Source organism: Armigeres subalbatus, chromosome 3, assembly GCF_024139115.2.
Source record: "Armigeres subalbatus isolate Guangzhou_Male chromosome 3, GZ_Asu_2, whole genome shotgun sequence".
NCBI lineage: Eukaryota > Metazoa > Arthropoda > Insecta > Diptera > Culicidae > Armigeres > Armigeres subalbatus.
Window position 1 is genome coordinate 334,369,654 of NC_085141.1, and position 23,215 is coordinate 334,392,868.

The following is a 23,215-nucleotide window of genomic DNA, read 5'->3' on the forward strand; positions in this document are numbered from 1 at the left end:
AGCGGCTTCCTTCACCAAATGGGACGAGCCGATAAAGTTAGTTCCCCTTACGAATGTACTAATTCAATTGTTTAATTGTTTAATGAATGTACTAAATCAATATGGATTGCCCGAATTGTCAGGCAGGTTGCGAGCATTCCCCATCGTTTCGCGAGAACTTCTCCGAGAATTCCTACAGAAATTCATTATTCGTGTGCGAAGTCATCCCAGCAATTGCTGCACTCAGTCCTCCGGGAATTCTCACGGAAATTTTCTTGGAAATGTTTGCAGAAATCTAACTGCTCTCTGATCTCAGAAGTCGTTCCATAATTGTACAAAAGCTCCCCTGGGGAATTATTCGGAACCTCATTTGGGAATTTTAGTTCAAGTTCAAGTCATTTCTTCAATCTCTTCATGAATTCTTACGGAAATCCTTGCGGAAATCGCATTAGAAATTGTAGGATATGTAGCGATTTGGGGATCTTCTGGCAGGACGAATAAATACAACACACACCGAAAATAAGTTTAATTCTCTTACCTTTTATAACACCCCGTAACTTTGCTCCGCGAGCACAACCTATCGTGACTAGCTCACTCACTGACTCACTTAATGAGTCCTTGGTCTACTTTGATACATCTTCCTTTTCAAACTACTACCCTACAGATATTCCTCCAAAAATTTCTTTTTGTGCCTTGCAAAAAAAATGACAACTTTCATGATCATTTTCGAAAGCTCTCATAGATGTAAAAAAAATTATCAGCAGTACAAACAGCACGTGCTATCAAAGCATTCATCGCCACAATCCACTACATGGCGGCAAAATTTTCAAAAATATCAAAGTAGTTTTTTTTATTGTGACTAAATATAAGCATAGGAATAGCTTTTTTATGAACGGTATAATTTTTCGGATTTTAATTGCTGCCAAAATCCTTTTTTTTTGTCTTTATTAGAGAAACTTGCAGCCCTAGGCTGGCTCGTCTCTCGCAAAAATCCTCTTTAGACTAAGGAAATTTATTTACAAGGAATTTATACAAAGATCCTCATAGGATCTTTGTGAAAAAATTCTTTAAGAGGTTTCTTCGTTTTCTGTCGACAGTCCTGTAAAAATACCATCGGAGTTATCCAAAAATATCGCAAAAAAACTTCAGAAATAACTTTTGAGAATCATCTTCTAATCTTTGAACGACTTTCTGCGGAAGCACTTATTAAAATGAAGCATCTGCATCAAATCAAAGAACATTTTTTTGTTTTCAATTGTTGTATAAACCCCTACCAGGAACAGTTTTCCGTGGGGCCTAAAGTGGTCACAAACTCATTTAGAAGAAACCCTGGCATCAAAATTCTTGGAATGGTTTCTGAAACATATTTTTCCAAGAAGGTGGGACCGACGCTGGGTCATTAGGCCGAAAGGATATTAGGCCAAGTGGCCATTAGTTCGACTGACAAGTGAGGAGTGAATAGTAAGAAGTATGTAGTGAGAAGTGGAAAGAGAAAAGTGAAAAGAGATATTAAAGAAATGAGAAGAGAGCAGTGAAAAATTACACAGTGTTGACCCGATTTCGTCGCTTCTCGTTTTTGTCTACCTCCGATTTTATCACGTCCCGCTTTGGTCACGTTTTTGAAGGTTTCTTATTTGTGAATTAAACGTTTAATAAACAATCCCTAGTAACATTTTGGTTTTATGCTGGTTTTATTACACTCTTGTAGAGTAAATTATGGTCTTCAAGAGCGTTATAAAACTTAAAATGTTACTTGGGATGTGCACTCGCTTGACTGTGGATATACAACAGTAAAGCACATGGGAGATTGGACAAATCAAGCATCCGAAAGATATTCAGTTTGCAAAAAAAGAGCTAACCGCAAAAAAAAAGAGCTAACCGTGTAGGGGTTATCACGCCTATCTAGAGAGTAGGAGGTTGAGGGTTCGAGTCCTTCCACCAAGACACGTGGATTCTTTTTCGCAAATTTCATATCAATTTGTCCATTTCGAAACACGTGCTGTGCATATGTTCAGCCAAGATATTTAACAAAAAAAAGTACTTTTATTGCCAAATAAGTCAGGCTAACGAACTCAGTAACAAGAGTATCTCTTTCGAAACATAGGGTCACCGGAGGTAATGTTAGCCTAGGATGCAATGTTAACTCATCACGCAAATCAATCTATAATTCAACGATAATACATCGTTTTGAAGAGAAATATGTATCTATCACAACTTCTTTGAAAAGCGTTTCAAGCATATTTAGGTTTCATTACGCTAGATTCAACTGATAAACGCAATAAACTTGCGTGAATAATCACTTTGACTCGGTTTCTTAGCATCCACTTGAGCAGGCAGGCTGTGGAAGGTTTTTTTTCTTTTTCCCGATAAAGTAGTTTTCTGAATAGACTGACCTATTTTCGCACATTAAATGGACTGAAAACAATCACACTAGGTATTTTAGTATTCATATTAAATTCACAAATTTCGTTAGTATAGCGACACGATTAATCAAAACTTTTTTGGACAATATTAGGAGCACTCGTTGCCAAATTATAGCTTACGATTTTTATTTTAAGCAGCACATTATAATTGCCTACCTTAAGGGTAAAATCAGCAGTGATTCAAATCTTTCGGGGCTGTCAGTTTGAATATGAATCTGAAACATAAATTTTCTCAGCAGCTGCTCTAGATTCATTTCTTATACCAGTCAACCGTCAAACATTTAAAACTGGTATAACGCTCCGTTCTATTTTCTGCAGATTTGAACCACGATTGAATCACGAGATTCAAATATTTTCCAATTGTTTTGGTGTATGAATGCGTCATTTTATCTACGGATCAATCCACTTTGCAATTACGGCGCCTTTCTTGGCGCCTACGTGATGATTTCATTTCATTGAAAATTTGAAAAACATGAATAGAACACTGCTGGGGAAACCAGCGAGCTTGTTCTATTTGGCTCCAGATTCAAACTAGAATAGTGGTCGAAAATTTGGAATGCAACTGAATCACTCCTGATTTCACTCTAAGACTTTTACAAACACTAGAACAAAGACTAGGAAAATTAGCCGTACAAAGTCTGAGTTGCCGAAGTCCATTTCGCATTTGCACAATTAATATTGTTTTAGACTACTTGGATTTATAATCAAAAGTAAGCAATCTTTTTGGTTAGAGCTTCTATCTATATGTAAAGATTTAAAACGATGAATCTGTTCAAACACAGTATATTAGGCTAAGGTTTGAGCCATATACCCTACATGATTATTATTTATAGGAATCCATTTGCAAAGTTCGAACCAGTAAAGCGATTATAATACAATTACCTACCTGCTGGCTCTTACACAGTTTTATTGTCTGCTAGTGATTTCATTGAGTTATTACCAGTCTGACCGGCAATCCAGAGTATCACGTATAAGTGAAACAACACTAAACTACAGGATGCAAACATCGTGGATTGTGTTAGGCTTGTTGTCTCTGCCGGCAGTTGTTTGGAGTTTGCAACCCAGCACACCGGAACCAGTCGATCCGGTATTCGATATGGAGAACAAACTTCCAACGGACTTACCAATTCCTGTGTCTCCACCGCCATCGACATCACAACCTCAATCAAATGAAAATGTTGGAAAAAATAGTGCTGCGGCCAGCACTGGGGGAGTATTGATAATAGCGATGATTGCTGGCGCAAAATTTACTTTCTAAGAACTGCTCGACTGTAATTTTGAGAAAAATGTTGTATTTGTTGTTTGAATGATTCTAGCTCATATATGTTACTTGATTAATCGATTAATCAATTGAAACAATGAAATTATGTTTTATGCTTAAAACCATCGTAACTCCGCAGTGTTATCGGTTCATGTAAACGAATGGTTAGGTATATAGTAAAACTATCTCTTATTTGAGTAAAAACCCTGATTCATCCACCTAGCGGTGTTTCTCGTGCATTATATACAAACTAAAAAAAACTTGAGTGAGATTTTCTTAGCGTGTTTTTTTTTGCATAGAAATCGTATTTTGGCAATAACTTTTGATCCCATAGTCCGATCTGGCCAATGTTAAATAGAAAACAATGGGACAGGATTCCGCGTCGAATGCAACTTATCATTATGCAAACAAAATGGATCAAGATAAGTGCCTAAAAGATGAGTGAATTTTATTTTGCGCACATACAGACAATTCGTCGAGCTGAGTCGATTGGCGTATAACACTATGAGTCTCCGCTTAGTTCATACCAACTGTTGTTATCAAGGTCGTCGCTCCTGCTCGGGTTCACAATGATTAGGTTCGCATCTTTGAAGATGTTCAAACCAACTAAGCCTCCCACGGAAGAAAATAAAACTTTCACTGATCCGGCTTCAGACCTTTTCTTCAAGCGTCTCCAGGAATCCAACGCCTTTGTTCTAAACATTGAAGATCCGTCTTCGTCTTCATAGGTCATCGTATAAAACAAAACAAAAACCACGCGTTGCCGCATCTTCCCCAGCACTATGAAACCGTTTCTCGTCCCGAGCAGGAGAATATAATTTAATAATACCTTATTCTGTTAATGATGCCTTACCCTTTTTATGAACTTGGTGTGCACGCATAACTAATTATCATTCATTTGATAATAAAATACCTGAGCCTAAGTCATGCCTAAAGTATGTAACATATCCTATGTTTCAACCCAAAACATTTCGCTTTTGGTGAAAAGAAAATCAAGAACAAAAATACTGTACTTAAAATATATCTATTTTGCAAGAACTCTATTTGAATTATATAAATTTAACTTGTACCGTATCGCCTTAAACCGCCAATTGAAATACTTCAAGTTAATATATAGAAAGATCAGGTACTGATAGGGCACATCAAAATCTATACGTCGATAAGCGACTACTGGTCCTGCTCGAGAATTCCCATGCCGACGAAACACACCAACTGAAGCATGTGAGTGTTTGTAGAAACCAAAATCTCCACACCATCATGTGAAGAATGCTATGGGTGAAATGATAATCTTAGTAGGGGAAGGTGGGTAGACTTGATCCCCGGGGAGACTTGATCACCACCTGTTTTATCAAGAACTAAAGTAGTTTTGTTCTAGCATATTTTTTAGTATAGATCCTCTAGAAAAAATGACCTTTATGTGGTGAGTTATTTTTTGGATTGACAACCTTATTTATTCTGCAGGGTGGTTTGTATGTTTTGACCTTCCCAAAGATTTTTTTATTGGCCACGCAAAATTTTAATAACTTTTCATAACAATGACCAAATGCTTTCGTTTTTTCACAGCACAAAGCCATAAATGTGCTTAATGATTTGTACTGATGAAAATGTCAACATTCCATCAAAGTTTTAGGATATTTGAATTTGAAGTTATTGCCTCAATATGGGGACACTTGATCCCCCATCGATTCTCCATACAAAAATTTGGCGAAAAAATTAAAAAAATATATAAATCAGGCTTCTAATTTTTTGTAGATTTGACAAATTTGATGAACGGTTGGCAGGAAAAAATATTTATTGCGTAGATATCATAGAAAGGGGATCAAGTCTCCTCAAATTTTAAAATAGCATGTGCTGTCGAATTCAATAGCAAAACTAGTTCATGTATACGCACAACAATTCGAAAATTCTGCGTATTTTGAATGAAAAATATTTAAAAGATCTGAGGGCACTTTTCTAATGTTATCAAAGCAAGTTCTTGGAGGGGGCTCAATTTCCCCCGAATATTTTAAAAGTAGATTTTTGACAGCACTCTATAAAATCGATTGTTTATCAATAACAACAATAATGTAAAGACTGTCATACATCAGTAAAGTTAAATACTATAATTCTTAGAGAGTTTGTGTGGAAATCGCGTATGTTTATTTATTTTTGGCTGTGATACATCGTAAATCAGAAAAGAGGATCAAGAGTACCCAATCTCCCCTATCGAATGACGATCGCGATATTCTACCCAACAGCTATATAAGGACCGGCTTCCAACTTGTTGGTCTCTTTTGTTTTAGAAAATTCCTGGGAAGCGAGAAAACGGATAGTCAGAAGTGTAGTTCAGCAAGTTGAGGATCGAACGCTAATAAATCTGGAAGTAGTGATTCGTGACGGACAGTGAGTTTATCCTAAGTGATTTTATCACCCTTCCAGTAGATCTTCAAATAGACAATTTAAAGCATAGTCTTTGCTTCAATCTAGCTCGCGTTAAAAGTGAAAACGTTGTGCTGACCAAGATTTTTTTTATGTACAGGTTATCCGACATGTCAATATCCCCAACTCAGCCATCTTGGATTTTTGTATGGAATTTATGCTCGTTTGTTTACGTTTTGCACTGAAAACGTATGTTTCCCCCCCGCGCTGGTTATTCCCATCTACTGACGAAGTCGGATAACCTGTACATAAAAAAATCTTGGTGCTGACCCTGAAAAACTGAAGAGGTGAGCTGGCTCGGGACGTAAGGACGTCCTTGCCACAGACGCATGGGCGTCATTGGTAGTTACAAGTATTTTTCATATTTTTTTTTTCGGTGTTTTACTTCTTATGCCAAGCCAAGTTCATTCCAAGTTCTATTATCAGTCACTCTAGTCCGGAGTTGGTGGTGCAACAGCTTTGGTAGCCGCTCGATTCCCGCTTTTCCACACTTCCTGTCCTTTCCATCAAATTTCCTCCAGCCTCACGACGTCGAAATTGCGAAAATGTAATTCATTGTATATTGTCCTGTCCACACCCTGCGAAACCCAGCGACTTGCAGTTCCATGTTTCAAGCATCCAATCGCAATCATTTATTTCTAGACCAACATTTGAAAAGGGCGTAACAGCCAAAATTTATTCCTTCAGATTCTTTGTCCACATATAAAGCTATATATGTAGACGAAGAATCAGAAGGAATAAATTTTGGCTGTTACGCTCTTTTCGAAGGTTGGTCTAGTTTTGTCGTCGAGGTCATTGCCGATTGTATCGAGATCGAGTCGTGTTATATATTATGTCGTTCGTAATTATTGAATTTGGAGGCGGCATATTGGGCCTGCGCCAACCTCCTGTCTCGCCGAATGGTCATTGTGTCAAGTCTGTTTAGAGTCCCATCCAACACCAGGACGTGGGATAATGCGCTTTGAGTGGCACACGATCGCTTGGTTAGGCCTCGCCAAGCCCCACTACTCGCAGTGGCCTGGGGAGGAATCGTCAAGTCCGTGGACATAGTTCCTGCTGTACCTTTCTACAGTATTCAAAAAAAAATCACACTTTAGATTTTCAGATGGTTTGGACCAGCATTTGACTTAGCCTTATCTCGGAATTTGCCACCAAATTTTACATGTTTATAAAGTAAAAGTAATTGTCAACTCATAAATTTTCCGAAACCTCAAGATAAGCCTCCCGGAATTTAAATGTAAAGTTTCTCTTTTTATTACACCTTTGCTGCATCGTAGCATGCGTGAAATAATAAAGATGACAGTTGTGCGGTGCTTCCGTATTGAGTGGAGTGTCCTTGGAAACGCGAGCGAATTTAGTTTAGGATTCCAGGATGCTTGTCCAAGGTTGATGATTGGCCACGCCTACATTCTGTAAACTTTTATATCGACGAAAAGCCCAAAATAATACCACGCAACAACGATTTTATCATTGTTTTTTTTTTCTCAAAAATGTGCTGAAAAATATTTTAGAGCTGGTGGAAAACATGATGCAGTCAATACTCCTACAGATGTTCTTGGAGCTTTTAATCATTATGAAGTTCATACCAATTCATCTGCCAGGTACAAAATGTAAAATGCAGAAGAATGCAGCATATGGGCGAGATTGCTGCGAAACCACACGTGGGCAAACGAGGCATAATACAAACGGGCGGAGGAAAAAGCGCCAGAAGAAAGATCGAGACTATGAAGAGGCGGAGTACTGTTTACGTAAGGGCCTCGTGCCACAACCTGACATGTGTAGGGAGGGACATACATTGGAATTTTTTTTTTTTTTTTTTAACTAATTTTATTTGCTAATTATCTAATACATGCATTCATCTCTTAGACTAGGTGTTCCGTGTTTTCTTAACACTATCATCCTTATTTGCTATGTTACGCTTTTAGTTATTATTAATACATTTCAATTGCCTCTGGCAGTTAGAATTTTTCCTCTGGTTGAATGGTTGAATTGAACCATGTAGGAATTACAATGTTTTCAACTTAAACTAAACTTAACCTATTTTATACTAAGGGTACAAGGAGTTAATCGTTGCAATAGAAGATTGCAACGATTTTTGTCTAAAATTGGAAATTATTTTGTTGGACATTTGTTGCAATGTCTCAATATTAGAAATTCTATGAAGTTCATTGGTACTATACCACGGAGGCAACTTCAGAATCATTTTCAAAATTTTATTTTGAATCCTCTGAAGTGCCTTCTTTCTGGTATTGCAGCAACTAGTCCATATTGGCACAGCATACAACATGGCAGGTCTAAAAATTTGTTTGTAAATCAAAAGTTTGTTCTTAAGGTCACTCCTGACGGAATCCAAGTTTCAAAGCGCTCGCGTTTTCGGGGGCACACCACTCGATTCAGAGGCGGCGCACAACTGTCATTTTTGTTGATTTAGCTTTGCTGCGTTGCAGCATGCGTGAAATAATAAAAATGACAGTTGTGCGTTGCTTCCGTATCGAGTGGTGTGCCCCCGAAAACGCGAGCACTTTTAAACTTGGATTCCGTCAGGAGTGACCTTAAGACAAAGTTTTGATTTTCTGTTTATAAGTGGATATAGGCACTTAATATATTTGTTACATTTGGCTTGAAGGCCTTCAATGTGATTTTTAAAAGTTAATTTTTGATCTAGCAGAAGTCCTAAATATTTAGCTTCGCTAGACCAATTAATTGGAACCCCATTCATAGTGACAATATGTCTGCTAGAAGGTTTCAAATAAGAAGCTCTCGGCTTATGTGGGAAAATTATAAGCTGAGTTTTGGAAGCATTCAGGAAATTTTCCATTTTGCAAGTAAGTGGAGAAAATATCCAAACTTTTTGCAATCTACTACAAATGACACGAAGGCTTCGCCCTTTGGCTGAAAGGCCCGTGTCATCTGCAAACAAAGATTTTTGACACCCTGGTGGTAAATCAGGTAAGTCAGAAGTAAAATGTTATACAATATGGGCCCCAGTATGCTGCCTTGGGGACACTAGCCCTTACAGGTAATCTATCAGATTTAGTATTCTGATAGTTTACCTGCAGCGAGCGATCTGATAAATAATTTTGGATCAGTTTAATGATGTACAGAGGAAAATTAAAATTCATCAATTTTACAATCAATCCTTCATGCCAAACACTGTCAAATGCTTTCTCTATATCAAGAAGAGCAACTCCAGTCGAATATCCTTCAGATTTGTTGAGCCGAATTAAGTTCGTAACTCTTAATAACTGATGAGTGGTTGAATGCCCATGGTGAAAACCAAATTGCTCATCAGCAAAAATAGAATTGTCATTAATATGAACCATCATTCTATTTATTTATTTATATCTTATTGAAGAAAGCAAACTGATTGGGCGATAACTAGAAGCCTCAGCTGGATTTTTGTCCGGCTTCAAAATTGGAACAACTTTGGCGTTTTTCCATTTATCTGGAAAGTATGTCAATTGAAAACATTTGTTAAATAAATTAACCAAAAAGGATAAAGAGCTCTCAGGAAGTTTTTTGATAAGTATGTAGAAAATACCATCATCACCCGGGGCTTTCATATTTTTAAATTTTCTAGTAATAGATCTCACTTCATCCAAATTGGTTCCCAACGAAGGGTCAAAAACATTCTCTTGATTGAGAATGTCTTCGAAGATCCGTGTAACCTGATCCTCAATTGGACTAGTGAGACCTAGACTAAAATTATGGGCACTCTCGAACTGCTGAGCAAGTTTTTGAGCCTTTTCGCCATTTGTTAATAAAATTTTATTTCCCTCTTTAAGCGCTGGAATTGGCTTTTGAGGTTTTTTAAGAATTTTTGTTAATTTCCAAAAGGGTTTCGAACTGGGATCCAACTTCGAGACATTATTCTCAAAGTTGGTATTTCTCAGAATAGCGAAACGTTTTTTAATTTCATTTTGCAAATCTCGCCAAATAACTTTCAAAGCGGGATCGCGAGTTCTTTGGTATTGCCTTCGCCTCACATTTTTAAGACGGATCAGTAGCTGAAGATCGTCGTCAATAATAATGGAGTTGAATTTAACTTCACATTTCGGAATTGCAATGCCTCTGGCTTCGACAATTAAATTTGTCAAAGATACGAGAGCATTATCAATATCACTTTTAGTATCGAGAGGAATATCAACATCAAAATTCCTATCGATATACGTTTTATATAAATCCCAATCAGCTCTATGATAATTAAAAGTAGAGCTGATTGGATTATAAATGGCTTCTTGTGAGATTTCAAATGTCACAGGAAGGTGATCAGAGTCAAAGTCAGCATGAGTTACCAATTGGCCACACAGCTGACTTGAATCCGTTAAAACTAAATCAATTGTAGAAGGATTTCGACTGGAAGAAAAACAAGTTGGTCCATTGGGATATTGAATAGTATAATATCCCGCAGAACAATCTTCAAATAAAATTTTACCATTGGAATTGCTTTGAGCATTATTCCATGAACGGTGTTTGGCATTGAAGTCACCAATTACGAAGAATTTTGATTTGTTGCGAGTCAGAATTTGAAGATCAGCTTTCAACAAATTCTTTTGCTGCCCATTGCATTGAAAAGGCAAGTAGGCTGCAATGAAGGAAAATTGTCCAAAATTTGTTTCAACAGAAACTCCCAAGGTTTCAAAACTTTGGTTTCAAACGAAGAAAATAATTTATGTTTGATACGTCTATTAATGACAATGGCGACCCCACCACAGGCGCTGTCAAGACGATCATTTCTGTAGATAAAATAGTTTGGATCTCTTTTAATGGAGAGTCCTGGTTTTAAATACGTTTCAGTTATAATGGCAATATGCACATTATGAACTGAAAGGAAGTTGAATAATTCATCTTCCTTACCCTTTAGAGAGCGGGCATTCCAATTTAGAACTTTCACACAATTATTTGGATCCATTGAAACGGAGTCCGATAACAATTTTTTGTGTACTTTATACCAACCTGAACAGCTTCAGGAATTAGAGTTTGCTTTGAACATTGCATCAATCATTTGATGCAATTGTTCAGTTAAAAAATCAAAGTCGGAAGCAGACATACTACCTGAATCGGCAACATGACCGTTATTTTCCTTTGGGACATGGGTATAAACCTCATTTTGAGAAGAGAAATTTTGTCTACCAGCAGCGATGTTTGCATACGTACACAGAAAGAAAAACCATTTATCAAATTAAAAAAACCGTTGGTTAAAATGAAAAGTTGCGTTGGTTCTTTTTCGTAGAGAGTCCCGTGTGATTAAAATAAAAGTACGAAAACTTTTGTTACACCCATGCTTCAAAAATGGTATGCGGCTCTGAAAATAAAAGTACAAAACTTTCAAAATGACAACGTAATTGTAAAATCAAAATAGTAGAATAAAGTTGAATATTTTCAATTTGAAATGAAGTTTTAATTTCACCAGAAAGGTTTTTTTCATCCCTCCTCCATTCAAGTTTTCTTTTCAAATTCAATTGAATCAATCGATTTCTTCTTATTTTATCAATATTTATTCATCTGGGTTGGTTTAAAAACATGCATGCAACAAGATGTCCTTGGCTGTCGTGTCCACCTAGCACCTAAACCAGCCCGAGAACCAGTCATCGCAGCTTGATTGAAACCACTGGGTGCTTTGTTTAAACATGTCATAGTTCTTCTTCCTGTCAAAAATATCAAAGTAAATCTGTGAAGAAAATCAAAAACAAAAGTCTCGCATGAGAATCGTCATCTCAATGTTACAGCGTACAAATTCATTCACGCTATAGCAAAGCACCAGAATTGGGTGGCGTTTTTGAGGAATCAGAATTGGTGCACATTGGTATAGTATTAACATCGTTTCTTTTAATTAAATATTTGACTTACCTCTTCGTTTCGGAAGAGCTCAGGGATTTTATTTATTCTTGTCACTGCACAGAATAAAACCCAGATTAATCAACCTAGCGGTGATGGCGCCTTTCTCGCGTAAAAAGGTAATAAATGTAGCCTTTACGCTTATACCTCGATGATGTACAAGAAAGGCAAAACAGTTACACCGTCTAATGTTATGATAGAAAATTTACACTAGTAGACGACAGATGGCGCTGCCAAAAGTTCCTCGAATATCCTATGTTCGAATTTTGACTTTCGGACAATTTCATGGTACTATGAAACTGAACGAAGAGCATACTTACGCCTAAATGCGTGCAACACGAGCATCTTTATAGTACGATGAAACTCTTAATGGGAGCAAGCCACGGATAAACTTCATAAATATTCATAGATGCAAGGCATTTTTCATAACACATTATTGTTCTATGTGACTATGTCTCATCATTATTTTAATATTATCTATTTTTTGCAATTTGCAATTATTATGAAATTCAATAGTGATCAACAGCGTTTTAGTCTCTGTCGGATGCAACTTGTTGCAAGAAAATCGGTTAAGAGTTTCTATGTGAAAATTTGGCTAATGTTTTTATGGCATTTTGTGCACACACACACGCACACACATACACACACACACACGCACACACGGACAGACAGACATTTGTTCAGCTCATCGAGCTGAGTCGAATGGTATATAACACTATGGGTCTCCGGGACTTCTATCAAAAGTTCGAATTTGAGTGAAATGATAGCCTTTCGGTACAACTTTGTTGTACGAGAAAGGCAAAAAGTAATAAAAACGGCGCGAACACCACAACAAAGTTGCGACTATCAAAATTTATTAAATTTATCGAAAGCAGCTGTGCCTATGGCGTATGCTGGTTTCCTTGTCAATGTTTTGTTTTCATTTGCCGCTGTCATGCACTGCGAGGAAAATAAACAGATAGATGTATTGTTGTGTTGACAGATAAATAATTTTTAGGTCGAATGAGAGAACTTTTAATTTGTCGTTGAGAACAGAAGAAAAAAAACTTTTAAAACAAAAAGTAATTTTGAATGAGACGTATTTCACTTTCAGTTTTAAAAAAACGAAGCACTTTTTAAAAGTAAAGTGTAAAACTTTCTGTAAAACCACGTTTGTTTTTTGTGTGTAGGTACATTGGAAAAATTGGAATTTACTGAAGTGCTTGCTACCCGTTGACGAGCGGCAAAATTTGTTTGTGAATTGTGGTGGGTATGAATTGCTCGACCGGTAACCGGTTTCGAAATTTGAGCGTTTGAAAAATTTCTACCCGTCGAATCTGGGATCCGATTGGAATTTCCGTCATCAATTTTGCACGGAATTCAAAACTTTTGCGTGAAGGGCATTCCCAGAAATTGGATTTATGATTGCCCCCACAGTTTGCGCACTTAAATTTATTGAATCTTCTCTCACAGGACATGCGTCCTTGGCGTGAGAGGTTCCACCACAAATCATGCATTTAGCATCCATGTGACAATGTTTGGTTCCATGACCCCACTTTTGGCACTTACGGCACTGGGTAGGGTTTTGAAATTTCCCCAGGCCTGCGGAAATGTTCCCATGTAACACGGACATGAGACATAATACAGGCCTTTTCCAACTTTTCATATTATTTAGTTCACTTTTGTTAAAATGAACTAAATAAAATTCTTGAGAAATGCCCTCTGGGAAGTACCAGAATGGGATTTCTTTTTCATCTTAATTACTTGGACTGGTGAAAATCCAAGTAATTGAGAAATTTCAATTTTAATCTCATCCAGTGATTTATCATCACTGGGGAGACCTTTCAAGACGACTTTGAACAATCGCTCAGTTTTGTCGTCGTATGTGAAGAATTTATGGCGCTTCTCAGTTAAATACTGAAGAAGACGTTTGCGATCGTCAAAGGATCCCGGCAAAACGCGGCAGTCACCCTTCCTAGCAATCTGAAATGAAACCTTGATCCCCTGAAGGTTACTCAAAATCTCATTCCGGAAGCCAGAAAATTCGGCAACAGATACCACAATTGGCGGAATCCTTTGCTTTTTCGCATGAATCGAATCACCTGGGCTAGAGGTAGATTCGATTTGCTCAGTTTCATCATTAATCAAATCGAACTGATTGCTCAGTTCGATTGGAGAAGAATTATTTCCGATATTAGAGTTAGAAGGAATATCTGAATTCTCCAGCTTCCTTCTATTTTTTCCGCGCTTGGGCAGGACGGTCTTGAAACCTTGTTTCTTTGAAGGAAGTGGAGAATTCAGAGACTCCCTTCCTCTTGTTTTTGTTAATACTCATTGCTGAGCGTGGAGACGTGACCTTCTAAGAGGTTTTTTCCCAGAACGGTGTCCCTGCAGGATTACCACCGCTTGTCGGAATTTTACTTCCGCAAACGGGTCCAACGTGAAACGAAGGCACGGGTCCTTGCAAAGATCGTAACGGGATCAGTGGGTACAAATAGCGCTAAGAAGCACCGTTGAAATTAAAATAGCTTCGGGTAGTATTAAAAACTTCCTTCCGCAAAGAGAGAAAGAACCGCACAGCACGAAAGCACGATGCGGTCTGAACATTGGAATTTTCTTATGAACGAGTGTGAGGTGATCCAGAGGTGGCGGCAGCATTACGAATAGCACCTGAATGGTAATGTGGCAGACAACGATGGCGGTATGATGACGAACCTGGGAGCAAGCGCATACGTTTTTCGGCCCCGGATTTACACGAAATTCGGAAAGTATAATAGACTAACGCAAAATGAACTCCCCCAAGAAATTATGACGTTTGAGCGGGTCGCATAATGAACGCAAAATGAACTTTTGTTCGAGAAGACGACCCGCTCAAATGTCAAAATCCATCGGGTGAGTGAATTTCATGAACTCCTGCACAGGTCTATTTGTAGGTAATTAAGGTATTCTCCCAAATTTTATGTCGTCAACTAGCACCAATTGCAAGAGAGTTCGTGGGGCAGTATCAGGCGGAATATATGGGCGAACACTCTACCCCGGACCATTTGTTCGCCGTATGCCAGATATTGCAGAAATGCCGCGAATACAACGTACCTACACATCATCCATCCAACGACTTTATAGCCGCACATGATACAGTCGATCGAGATCAGTATGGCAACTAATGCACGAACACGAATTTCCGGATAAATTGATACGATTGATCAAGGCGTCGATGGATTGGGTGATGTGCGTAATTCGAGTTTCAGTGGCACTCTCGAGTCCCTTTTGTGAGGTGCATACCAGTCTTATTACGTCAGTTTCTTTACCCATGGGGATGTAACACAAAGTCAGCTCTATTCTGTTGGTATCACTGACTGTCGCAAGTCGATCGCGAGCAAGCCGAGGATAACCATGTCGCCGGCCGGCTTCGCCCGACCCGGCATTGCCAGTCAGTGAGCGCAAGCGACGCGTCCCGATCAGTCATAGAATTTCGGAGTGCAAATAACGAATCGTAATTTGTAGCATATTTACACCTTTGAAATGGGCAGAGGGTTACAGCAAGGTGATGGTCTTGCATGTCTGTTGATGGGCTACAGCTCTTGGATGAACCTACGCCGAATGGAATATCCTTCTCCACTGGACTTGATCCTGGGCCAATCGCTTCCAGTCGCCCTGAACAGGTCCTCAGGTACTCTTCAACTGCAAAAAGTCATCGTGTACGCGGCCTTCCACGAAGCCTACGATTTCTTCCGGGTTCTCTACTAAATATTATCATCGCTTGACGTTCTTCCGGCATACAAACAACATGTCCAGCCCACCGTAGTCTGCCGTGTTGTATAAGCTGAATAATATCCAGCCCTTTATACACCTGGTACAACTCGTGATTCATTCGACGCCGCCAGATACCGTTCTCCTGTTTACCGCCGAGTATAATCCGCAGTACCTTATGCTCAAACACTCCGAAAGCTCTCCGATCAGCCTCCTTTAACGTCCATGTTTCATGCCCGTATAAAGCCACCGGAAGAACCAGAGTAGTATACAGCGCGAATTTTGTCTTCGTTTGCAGACTACGGGACTTAAGCTGGTTACGAAGTCCGTAATAAGCTCTATTTGCAGCTGCAATACGCCTTTTCATCTCGCGGGTAACATCATTAACGCACGTCACTAATGTTCCAAGATACACAAATTCTTCTACCAATTCAAATTTTTCACCATCCAGCACCATTTCACTACCACCACCATTAATGAACCCACGTTGATTGCCAGCGACCATGTACTTCGTTTTGCTGGTATTGATCGCGAGTCCAATCCTCGATGTCTCCCTCTTAAAAGGCACAAAACCCTCTTCCACGGCACGGCGATCAATCCCGAAAATATCGATATCGGCCGCAAATCCAGCATATGCGATCTTGTGATAATGACAACCGAATTAAGGAGGGTTATTCCTCGGTAATTGGGGCACTCCAGTCTGTGCTCTTTCTAAAAAAGAGGGCAAATGAGGTTGTCCAACCAGCAGGCAGGCATTCTTTAATTAAGGAGATTGAATGCAGTGTTGGCAGATTCATATTTTATATCCGCGTTTCTCTTATTTAGGCCTCTAATCGAAACCGTCATGCTTGTGACGGCAGCATAGTACATAATAAAATAATATTCTGAGCAGAGCTTGTGGTGAATGTTAATATATTTGAATGCTGATAATTATTTGAGGGTCTTATGAAGATGAGCATGCTAGCAGTAATTTAGTAGTAGTCCTAAACAATAAAATTCTTGAGTAAAATCTATAAGGATATAGAGTAAAATATTTGACGTTATGTTTGTTTTCAACAATCTTGATGAGTGGCAATATTTTTCAATGAATCAAAGCCTACATTGATCTAAATATGTAAATATTTTCTACCTCTTGAATGTCAAAAAGGAACTCGTTGGAACTCACGAGGCCGCCATTATCGAGCGCAAAATACTGGATTCATAAAACGTGTCCTTCACGTCGTCGGATTTATCGTTTGTCGGTGTGTAAACGTTGATTAGGCTGTAATTGAAGAATTTGCCCGTATCCTCAACACACAGATTCGTTCGCTAATGGGTTTCCACCGCATCACTCGCTTCATCTGCTTGCCCATCACTACGAAACCAACTCCATGCTCTGCTTTTCCACCACCGCTGTGATAGATGTTATATTTGAATGCAGTGTTGGTCGTGGTGTCCACGGCTCGGAATTCACGTTCAACTGCAACTTTCTGCAGTTCACGATCCAGAAGGCTCAATCGTCCAGGTTCGTTTGGGGTCCTGACATTCCAGGTATAGAGTTTCCAATCATAGTCGTGGTAAGCTACCTTACCGGGGTCGCGTTACCTACATCGCGCTGGTGGGGCTGCCACCTTAGGTATAGCTGACGCGATACAGCATTTCGTTAATCAACCGCTGGGAACCAGACAGACGCTGTTTGAGCCGCACCTCCTGGTGAACAGACGCTCGAGACGTACCTTCTCACTCTAGCTGATGTCAGAAGGACAACAGTGCCCAGGCTGCACAACCAGCTAAGTACACAACCCTTAGCTGGCGGTCCTTTGTCATCGGACGACGACCCGTGGAAGCGTGAGATAGGAACTTGTGGGGACCAGAGCTATGTTGGGCGCCCCATCCTTGATGTCAACCCACAATTTTGCAGCCCATGTGCTTGATAACGATACCAACTGATAAACTCGGACACGCATCATGGCAGGAAACCGTTCGTAATTTGGACTCCGCAAAACGCTCCGATCGAATAGAGTTCGCCGCCTTAGCAAACTGACCATCTACAAAACGCTTATCAGACCGGTAGCCATCTACGAACACGAAACCTGGACAATGCTCGTGTAGAATCAACGCGCACTTGGAGTTTTCGAGAGGAAAGTGTTGCGTACTATTTAGAGCAGGGTGTAGATGGAAGACGGTACATGGAGGAGGCGAATGAACCACGAGTTGCAGCAGCTTTTGGGAGAACTATCCATCAAACATCAGAAGACTGTGATGGGCTGGGCACGTAGCCACAATGTCGGACAATAACCCGTTAAAAATGGTTCTTGATATCGATCTGACGGGGACCAAAATTGCGAGCAAGGATCATGGACCGAGCTGAATGATGATATGTACTGCGCATGCCACTTCAGACATAAATAATGAATAAATAACCTAGTGTACAAAAATGCAGAGATCGGCAGGCTGATAAAATACGGCAGATTACAGTGGGCTGGATATGTAGTGCGTATTCCGGAAGAAAGACCAGCAAATATAATGTCTATCAGACAAACTCGAAGAGGACGTCGCACAGTGTTTTCTTACCCAGGAACTCGTGATCGAAAATGTTTTGGCCTTGAAAAGTTGATTTTAGAGGCTAACTGACTTCGGAGAAGTGTTTCAGTATGTTGCTCTATATGTTGGATTTTTTTTATTAATCCTCCTATAAGTGAGATGGAAATTCTCTTTCCTCCAATTGTGAAGATACAACATTGGTGTCTTCGAGAAGTTGTAGAAAAAGTTGCTACGAAAAATGTTAGCTCTATCTGCTATAGAAGTCGAGAAGTCCGTCACGATAAAAAAAAACATAAACCTTTCGAAGACAGTTATTTTTAATTTTTAATATTGACGAAGTTATTAACGAAGATTGGTTCAAAAATGAGCATTTTGACATTAACTGCAGACATTTAGGGGCAAAGTGGGCCGAATTGTATTTAGATAATGGAAGGTATAACTCATGCCCTAATGGTTGTATTGCAAAATATATGTGACATAGCTTGAAGAAAGTACCTTATGAACATCTTTTTCGTCTTCTTGTTGTTATATATAAAAATGAATTGGTCTCCCAGTAAATCACATATCGTATAGCAAACCGCACATAAAGTCGCATTTGCGTCCATCAAAAATCTAAGTCGCACTGCATATCCAACTTTGTCAGATTATTGTCGAAAAATGTTGTATTGAATGCATCGTACACGATCATTTTTACCGTAGTGAATCGTAATCGTAATTGTGTGAATAAAAACTCGTAATGACTTGTATTTCTTGCAATATCCTAGATCAGTGCGAATGAATGTCTATGTGAATCGTAATATAATCGAAACCACTTCAGTCCAAATGGCTTGTAGAAATTTCAAGCAGTTGTAAAGATATAAATTGTATAGTTTATTTTAGACAAAAATCCGCTCCACTTCAAGATGTCCAATGTGGTGTGGTGGTAGAGTATCCGCCTGCAGATCCAAAGAGCGAATGCACGAGACTTGGTGCTGGTAAGATTTATTTTTACTTTTTATATTTTAATGTTTAATAGTACAACTGTTCGTATGATGTCGGGAAAAATCGTGAAATGAAACTCGTATGTATCCATATCGCCTCCACTTTGGTTCGTATATAGCCAATCGTAAATAGCATTATATACGATTAAGTTTATTGTTTTATAATATCCTTTTTCAAGAGTTATACAACAACATGTTGACTGGGAGGATCATCTCGCCCTTCAGCGTTCTACGGATGCAGTTGACATCATCCCCTAGACCATGCAGTGAGCTTTTTATCGCCCTGCAAAGCCTTCAGAACGTCAGCATAGCTCTTACCTTCAGCCTTGACGGTAATTGCTTCGCCTCTGTCTTTCCTGCCACGACCATTGGAAAGCACACCCCTTCTTGACAAATGGCACCTTCGTCTCCTCAAAATATAAAAATATAAAACATGAGTATCACTATGTAGTGTCCAATCTACGAATTTCAACCACTTCAACGTAACAATGCTAATTCTAATTTAAATTTATTTCAATGAACTCGTTATCATTAGTATTTTTTGAATGCCGGTGCTTGGATATAAAAATAACGTGAGGAAGTCAGGCTGATGAAAGAGAGTATCTATTGCAACACACAACACACCTGAGTATTATTGATAAAAATCCATTTGCTGGAAATCCAAGTTCGAACCAAGCGATTATAATACAATTAGGTGTCTGCTGAATTTTTACTTCGTTTTATCGTTTTCTAATAATTCCATTAAGTTATTTACCACAGTCTGACCCGCAATTCAGTTTAAGGTAGAAGTGAAACAACACCGAACTACAGGATGCAAAAACCGTGTTTTTTATTTGGGGTGTTGACTTTGCTGGCAGTTGCCTGGAGCGTGCAACCTAACACAACGAAACCAATTGGTTTGTACGTCATCGATCCGTTGTTCATGGTGGAAGACGAACGTGTACTGCACCCCGTGGACAATTTATCAAACCCCATATTTCTAGTACCATTGTCATCACCACCACCTTCTCAAACATATGAAGTGGTTAAAAAAAATAGTACAGAAAAAGGGGCCTGGGGTAATATCGATGATAGCGATAACGATGACGAAAAACTTACTTTCCTAAGAACTTGATTGACCAACCAATAAATTTATGTTTTATGATCTCTTCTTTGAGTATTTTAATAAAATAATATTACATGGGGGGGCCCTCCTTAGCCGTGCGGTAAGACGCGCGGCTACAAAGCAAGACCATGCTGAGGGTGGCTAGGTTCGATTCCCGGTGCCGGTCTAGGCAATTTTCGGATTGGAAATTGTCTCGACTTCCCTGGGCATATAAAAGTATCATCGTGCTAGCCTCATGATATACGAATGCAAAAATGGTAACCTGGCTTAGAAACCTCGCAGTTAATAACTGTGGAAGCGCTTAATGAACACTAAGCTGCGAGGCGGCTCTGTCCCAGTGTGGGGATGTAATGCCAATAAGAAGAAGAAGAATATTACATGGGATTTCTCGTATCCGAAAGCATTAATACTGGTTTTAAATTCGTTCCTGATGAAGTTTTAAAGCATTTCATTTGAAAGGTGTTATCCATGACTTTGAAGAGCAAAAAATCTTTTACTGATCCGATTTTTGACTTTTCGTCTTCAGAGGTCTTCAGAAATTCAACGCCGAAGTATACTGCCTGTAATCGCATAACTGTCCCATATGAATAGGAAACCCAGCAAAGATGGGACAACTATGCGGTTACGGGCAGTATAATCATGGAAAAAAGGGGAAACTGAGGAGACTAGATCCCCTTTTCTTATTTCTTTCACACATCATTCAGCCATAATAAAATTGAGGTTGTTTCTTCACAGATTCTCTTGGTAATAAACAATTTATGTTCCCAGATATGCCAATGGCTGGAAATTGCTGTACAGAGGCCATGTCGCCTTTCGATTATTACAGAACTGTACATAAGATTACTTCGCATTTCTTGGCAGATATCTAAAAATAATAGCTTTTTCTAACGTGCTGAAGTGGAAATGTAGCAAAAAATGCAAAACTAGCTGATCTGAATTAGCAAAAGAGAGGGTGAACAAAGAAATTCTCTTTTTTGCACATACGGCCTAATTTCAAAGCAATCTAAAAAAAAGTTTAAATATAGAGAGATGCTGTTGCAGATGTATTGTTTCGAACTATTGCTTTGTTGTGCAAATTCAAGGATATTTCCCTGAGTCCCTTCTCGATATATTTAATTTAGAAGAAATGGTCACGTGACGCATCTGCAGTTTAGGAATGTGATACCAAAATCACATTACATCGTATTCGTGAATTTCAAATTTTATGTTTTTATATGCCCGATAAAAAATAATATTCAAACATCTGGACTTTTCGACCTAATGCATTTTTCCCAGGCATTACAGTATCTTACAATCCATTGCTAGTCTCCTCGCCATCGATCTTCCTCTTGAAGTTTTCAGCGATATACCGCCAATACTTGCACCGAATCTTGTCGTGCTGGGTTGCCATCGATTCGCAAAGATCCTGCACTTGCGTTTTGTACTCGTTCGAATTGTTACCGGCTTCCTTTGCCTCGAAATACTTCTCCTCGTACAGATCAACCAGGAAGGCCAACAAATATGGCGAACGAATGCCGGAGCTGTACAAATCCTCACAGAAATCAACAATCTCCGGAAATTGGCCCAGTTTACCGTCGCCTTGCTGCAGCAGGCCACGTAGAAAATTCCACGGACTCTCATTATTCTTGATGAGGCGTATGCGATTCATGACGTAGTTAATCTCCCGCTCCAGGACTTCTGCGCTGAAACCCGTATGTTTGAGCACGAAAAACCGCTCGTTCCATGCCGAATTATTACGCATATCTTCCGAGATCAGACGGTCCACGTACTGCAACTCATCTTCGAAGAGGCTGTAAAGATATGAGCAAGATAAGATAATCACTTAATCCACGCTACAATCGCAATAAACTCACTCATAAGTCTTGATAGCCCACTGGCGATGCTGCCAGGCGTGATAATTCTTCGCATCCATGTTCAGAATGTTCTCCGTCAGCTCCAACTCCTTCGACGGATCATTCAGCCATTCGACAATCACGCGCCGATGATGCCAAACCTGGTAGTTTTTCGGATTGTCTTCGATCACCCCCTCGATGTAGTCCAGTTCGTCATATAAGTTGAAGTTCAGCGCTTTCAGGATGTCCCTTCTGTACTGCCACACCGTGTAGTTGGCCGCATTCAGTCTGGCTGCATCTTGCGTAAGTCCGAGTGCCCTGACCGATTTTTCCTGCTTGGAAATGACAGCCCGCAAGTAGCTGAATACGTCGTTGACTGTTCCGCAATGAGATATACTTCAGGATAAAGCAATTCGAATTGATAAGAAACAAATATTGTAGAGCTTACATTTCTCGCTGTACTGAATCATCACGACCGGATTGTCACCATCATCCTGCTTCAGCGGTTCAACGTCGCTCCATTCGGGGCGCTTTGCATACAGAATCCAATCATCGGGGAACTCCTCGTCCGAGCTGTTTCCTTCCGCCATTGTCGCTGATAAGTCACTACCTTACTTTTGATTCTGTGAAAGAGATTTTATATCCAAACTTCTGTTATCAGAGGTATCATTAAATCGCAATAAAATCCAAATAAACCTACGTGCGAATTTCAAGATAATGGACGAGCAGAACCAGGCTGACTGAGAAACAAGAAAAAATGTTATTTTGTTCGGGGTGATACGAAAACAAAAAAAATAATGACGTTTCGAACAGGGGGGGAGTAAGCCTGTCATCCACGAACAAGTCAAGCCTACCTAAGATGTATTAGCCGGGCCTCGCCGCTTGGGAAAGGCGGGCCACCCTGGGCCACCCCGCTTGGCAAGTGTAACATTTTTCGAACTGGAATCTTGTAGGATATTGGTTAACCTACACTACTGATGACTAACGAAAAAAATGTGGGATTGTTTATTTACATTTGCTTCATACTACATGGAGAGGAGGCGCGATGCAGCGCATATTACCCCCCTGGTTTCGAAGCGAACTGATGGGTTTGGATTTTAGGTCAACCACGCATAACATTTGAAAAG

At 39.4% G+C, this 23,215-nt stretch overlaps 1 protein-coding gene and 1 long non-coding RNA gene across 2 annotated transcripts; one reads left to right on the forward strand and one right to left on the reverse strand.

Annotated features, from left to right (window-relative positions):
• The first annotated feature begins 5,976 nt into the window (after positions 1-5,976).
• Positions 5,977-20,298, forward strand: LOC134221294 (uncharacterized). Its single transcript, XR_009982306.1, has 3 exons — positions 5,977-6,045; positions 6,182-6,368; positions 19,928-20,298. It is a non-coding gene; the product is annotated as an uncharacterized LOC134221294 (long non-coding RNA).
• Positions 20,299-21,441: 1,143 nt separating this feature from the next.
• LOC134221295 (protein farnesyltransferase/geranylgeranyltransferase type-1 subunit alpha) lies at positions 21,442-22,917 on the reverse strand. The gene is made up of 4 exons (XM_062700499.1): positions 22,789-22,917; positions 22,537-22,711; positions 22,110-22,464; positions 21,442-22,046 (listed from the first exon to the last, which is right to left on the reverse strand). The coding sequence occupies exons 2-4, from the start codon at positions 22,676-22,678 to the stop codon at positions 21,545-21,547; spliced, it is 999 nt and encodes a 332-aa protein (XP_062556483.1). The 5' UTR covers positions 22,679-22,711; positions 22,789-22,917; the 3' UTR covers positions 21,442-21,544.
• Positions 22,918-23,215: the final 298 nt, after the last annotated feature.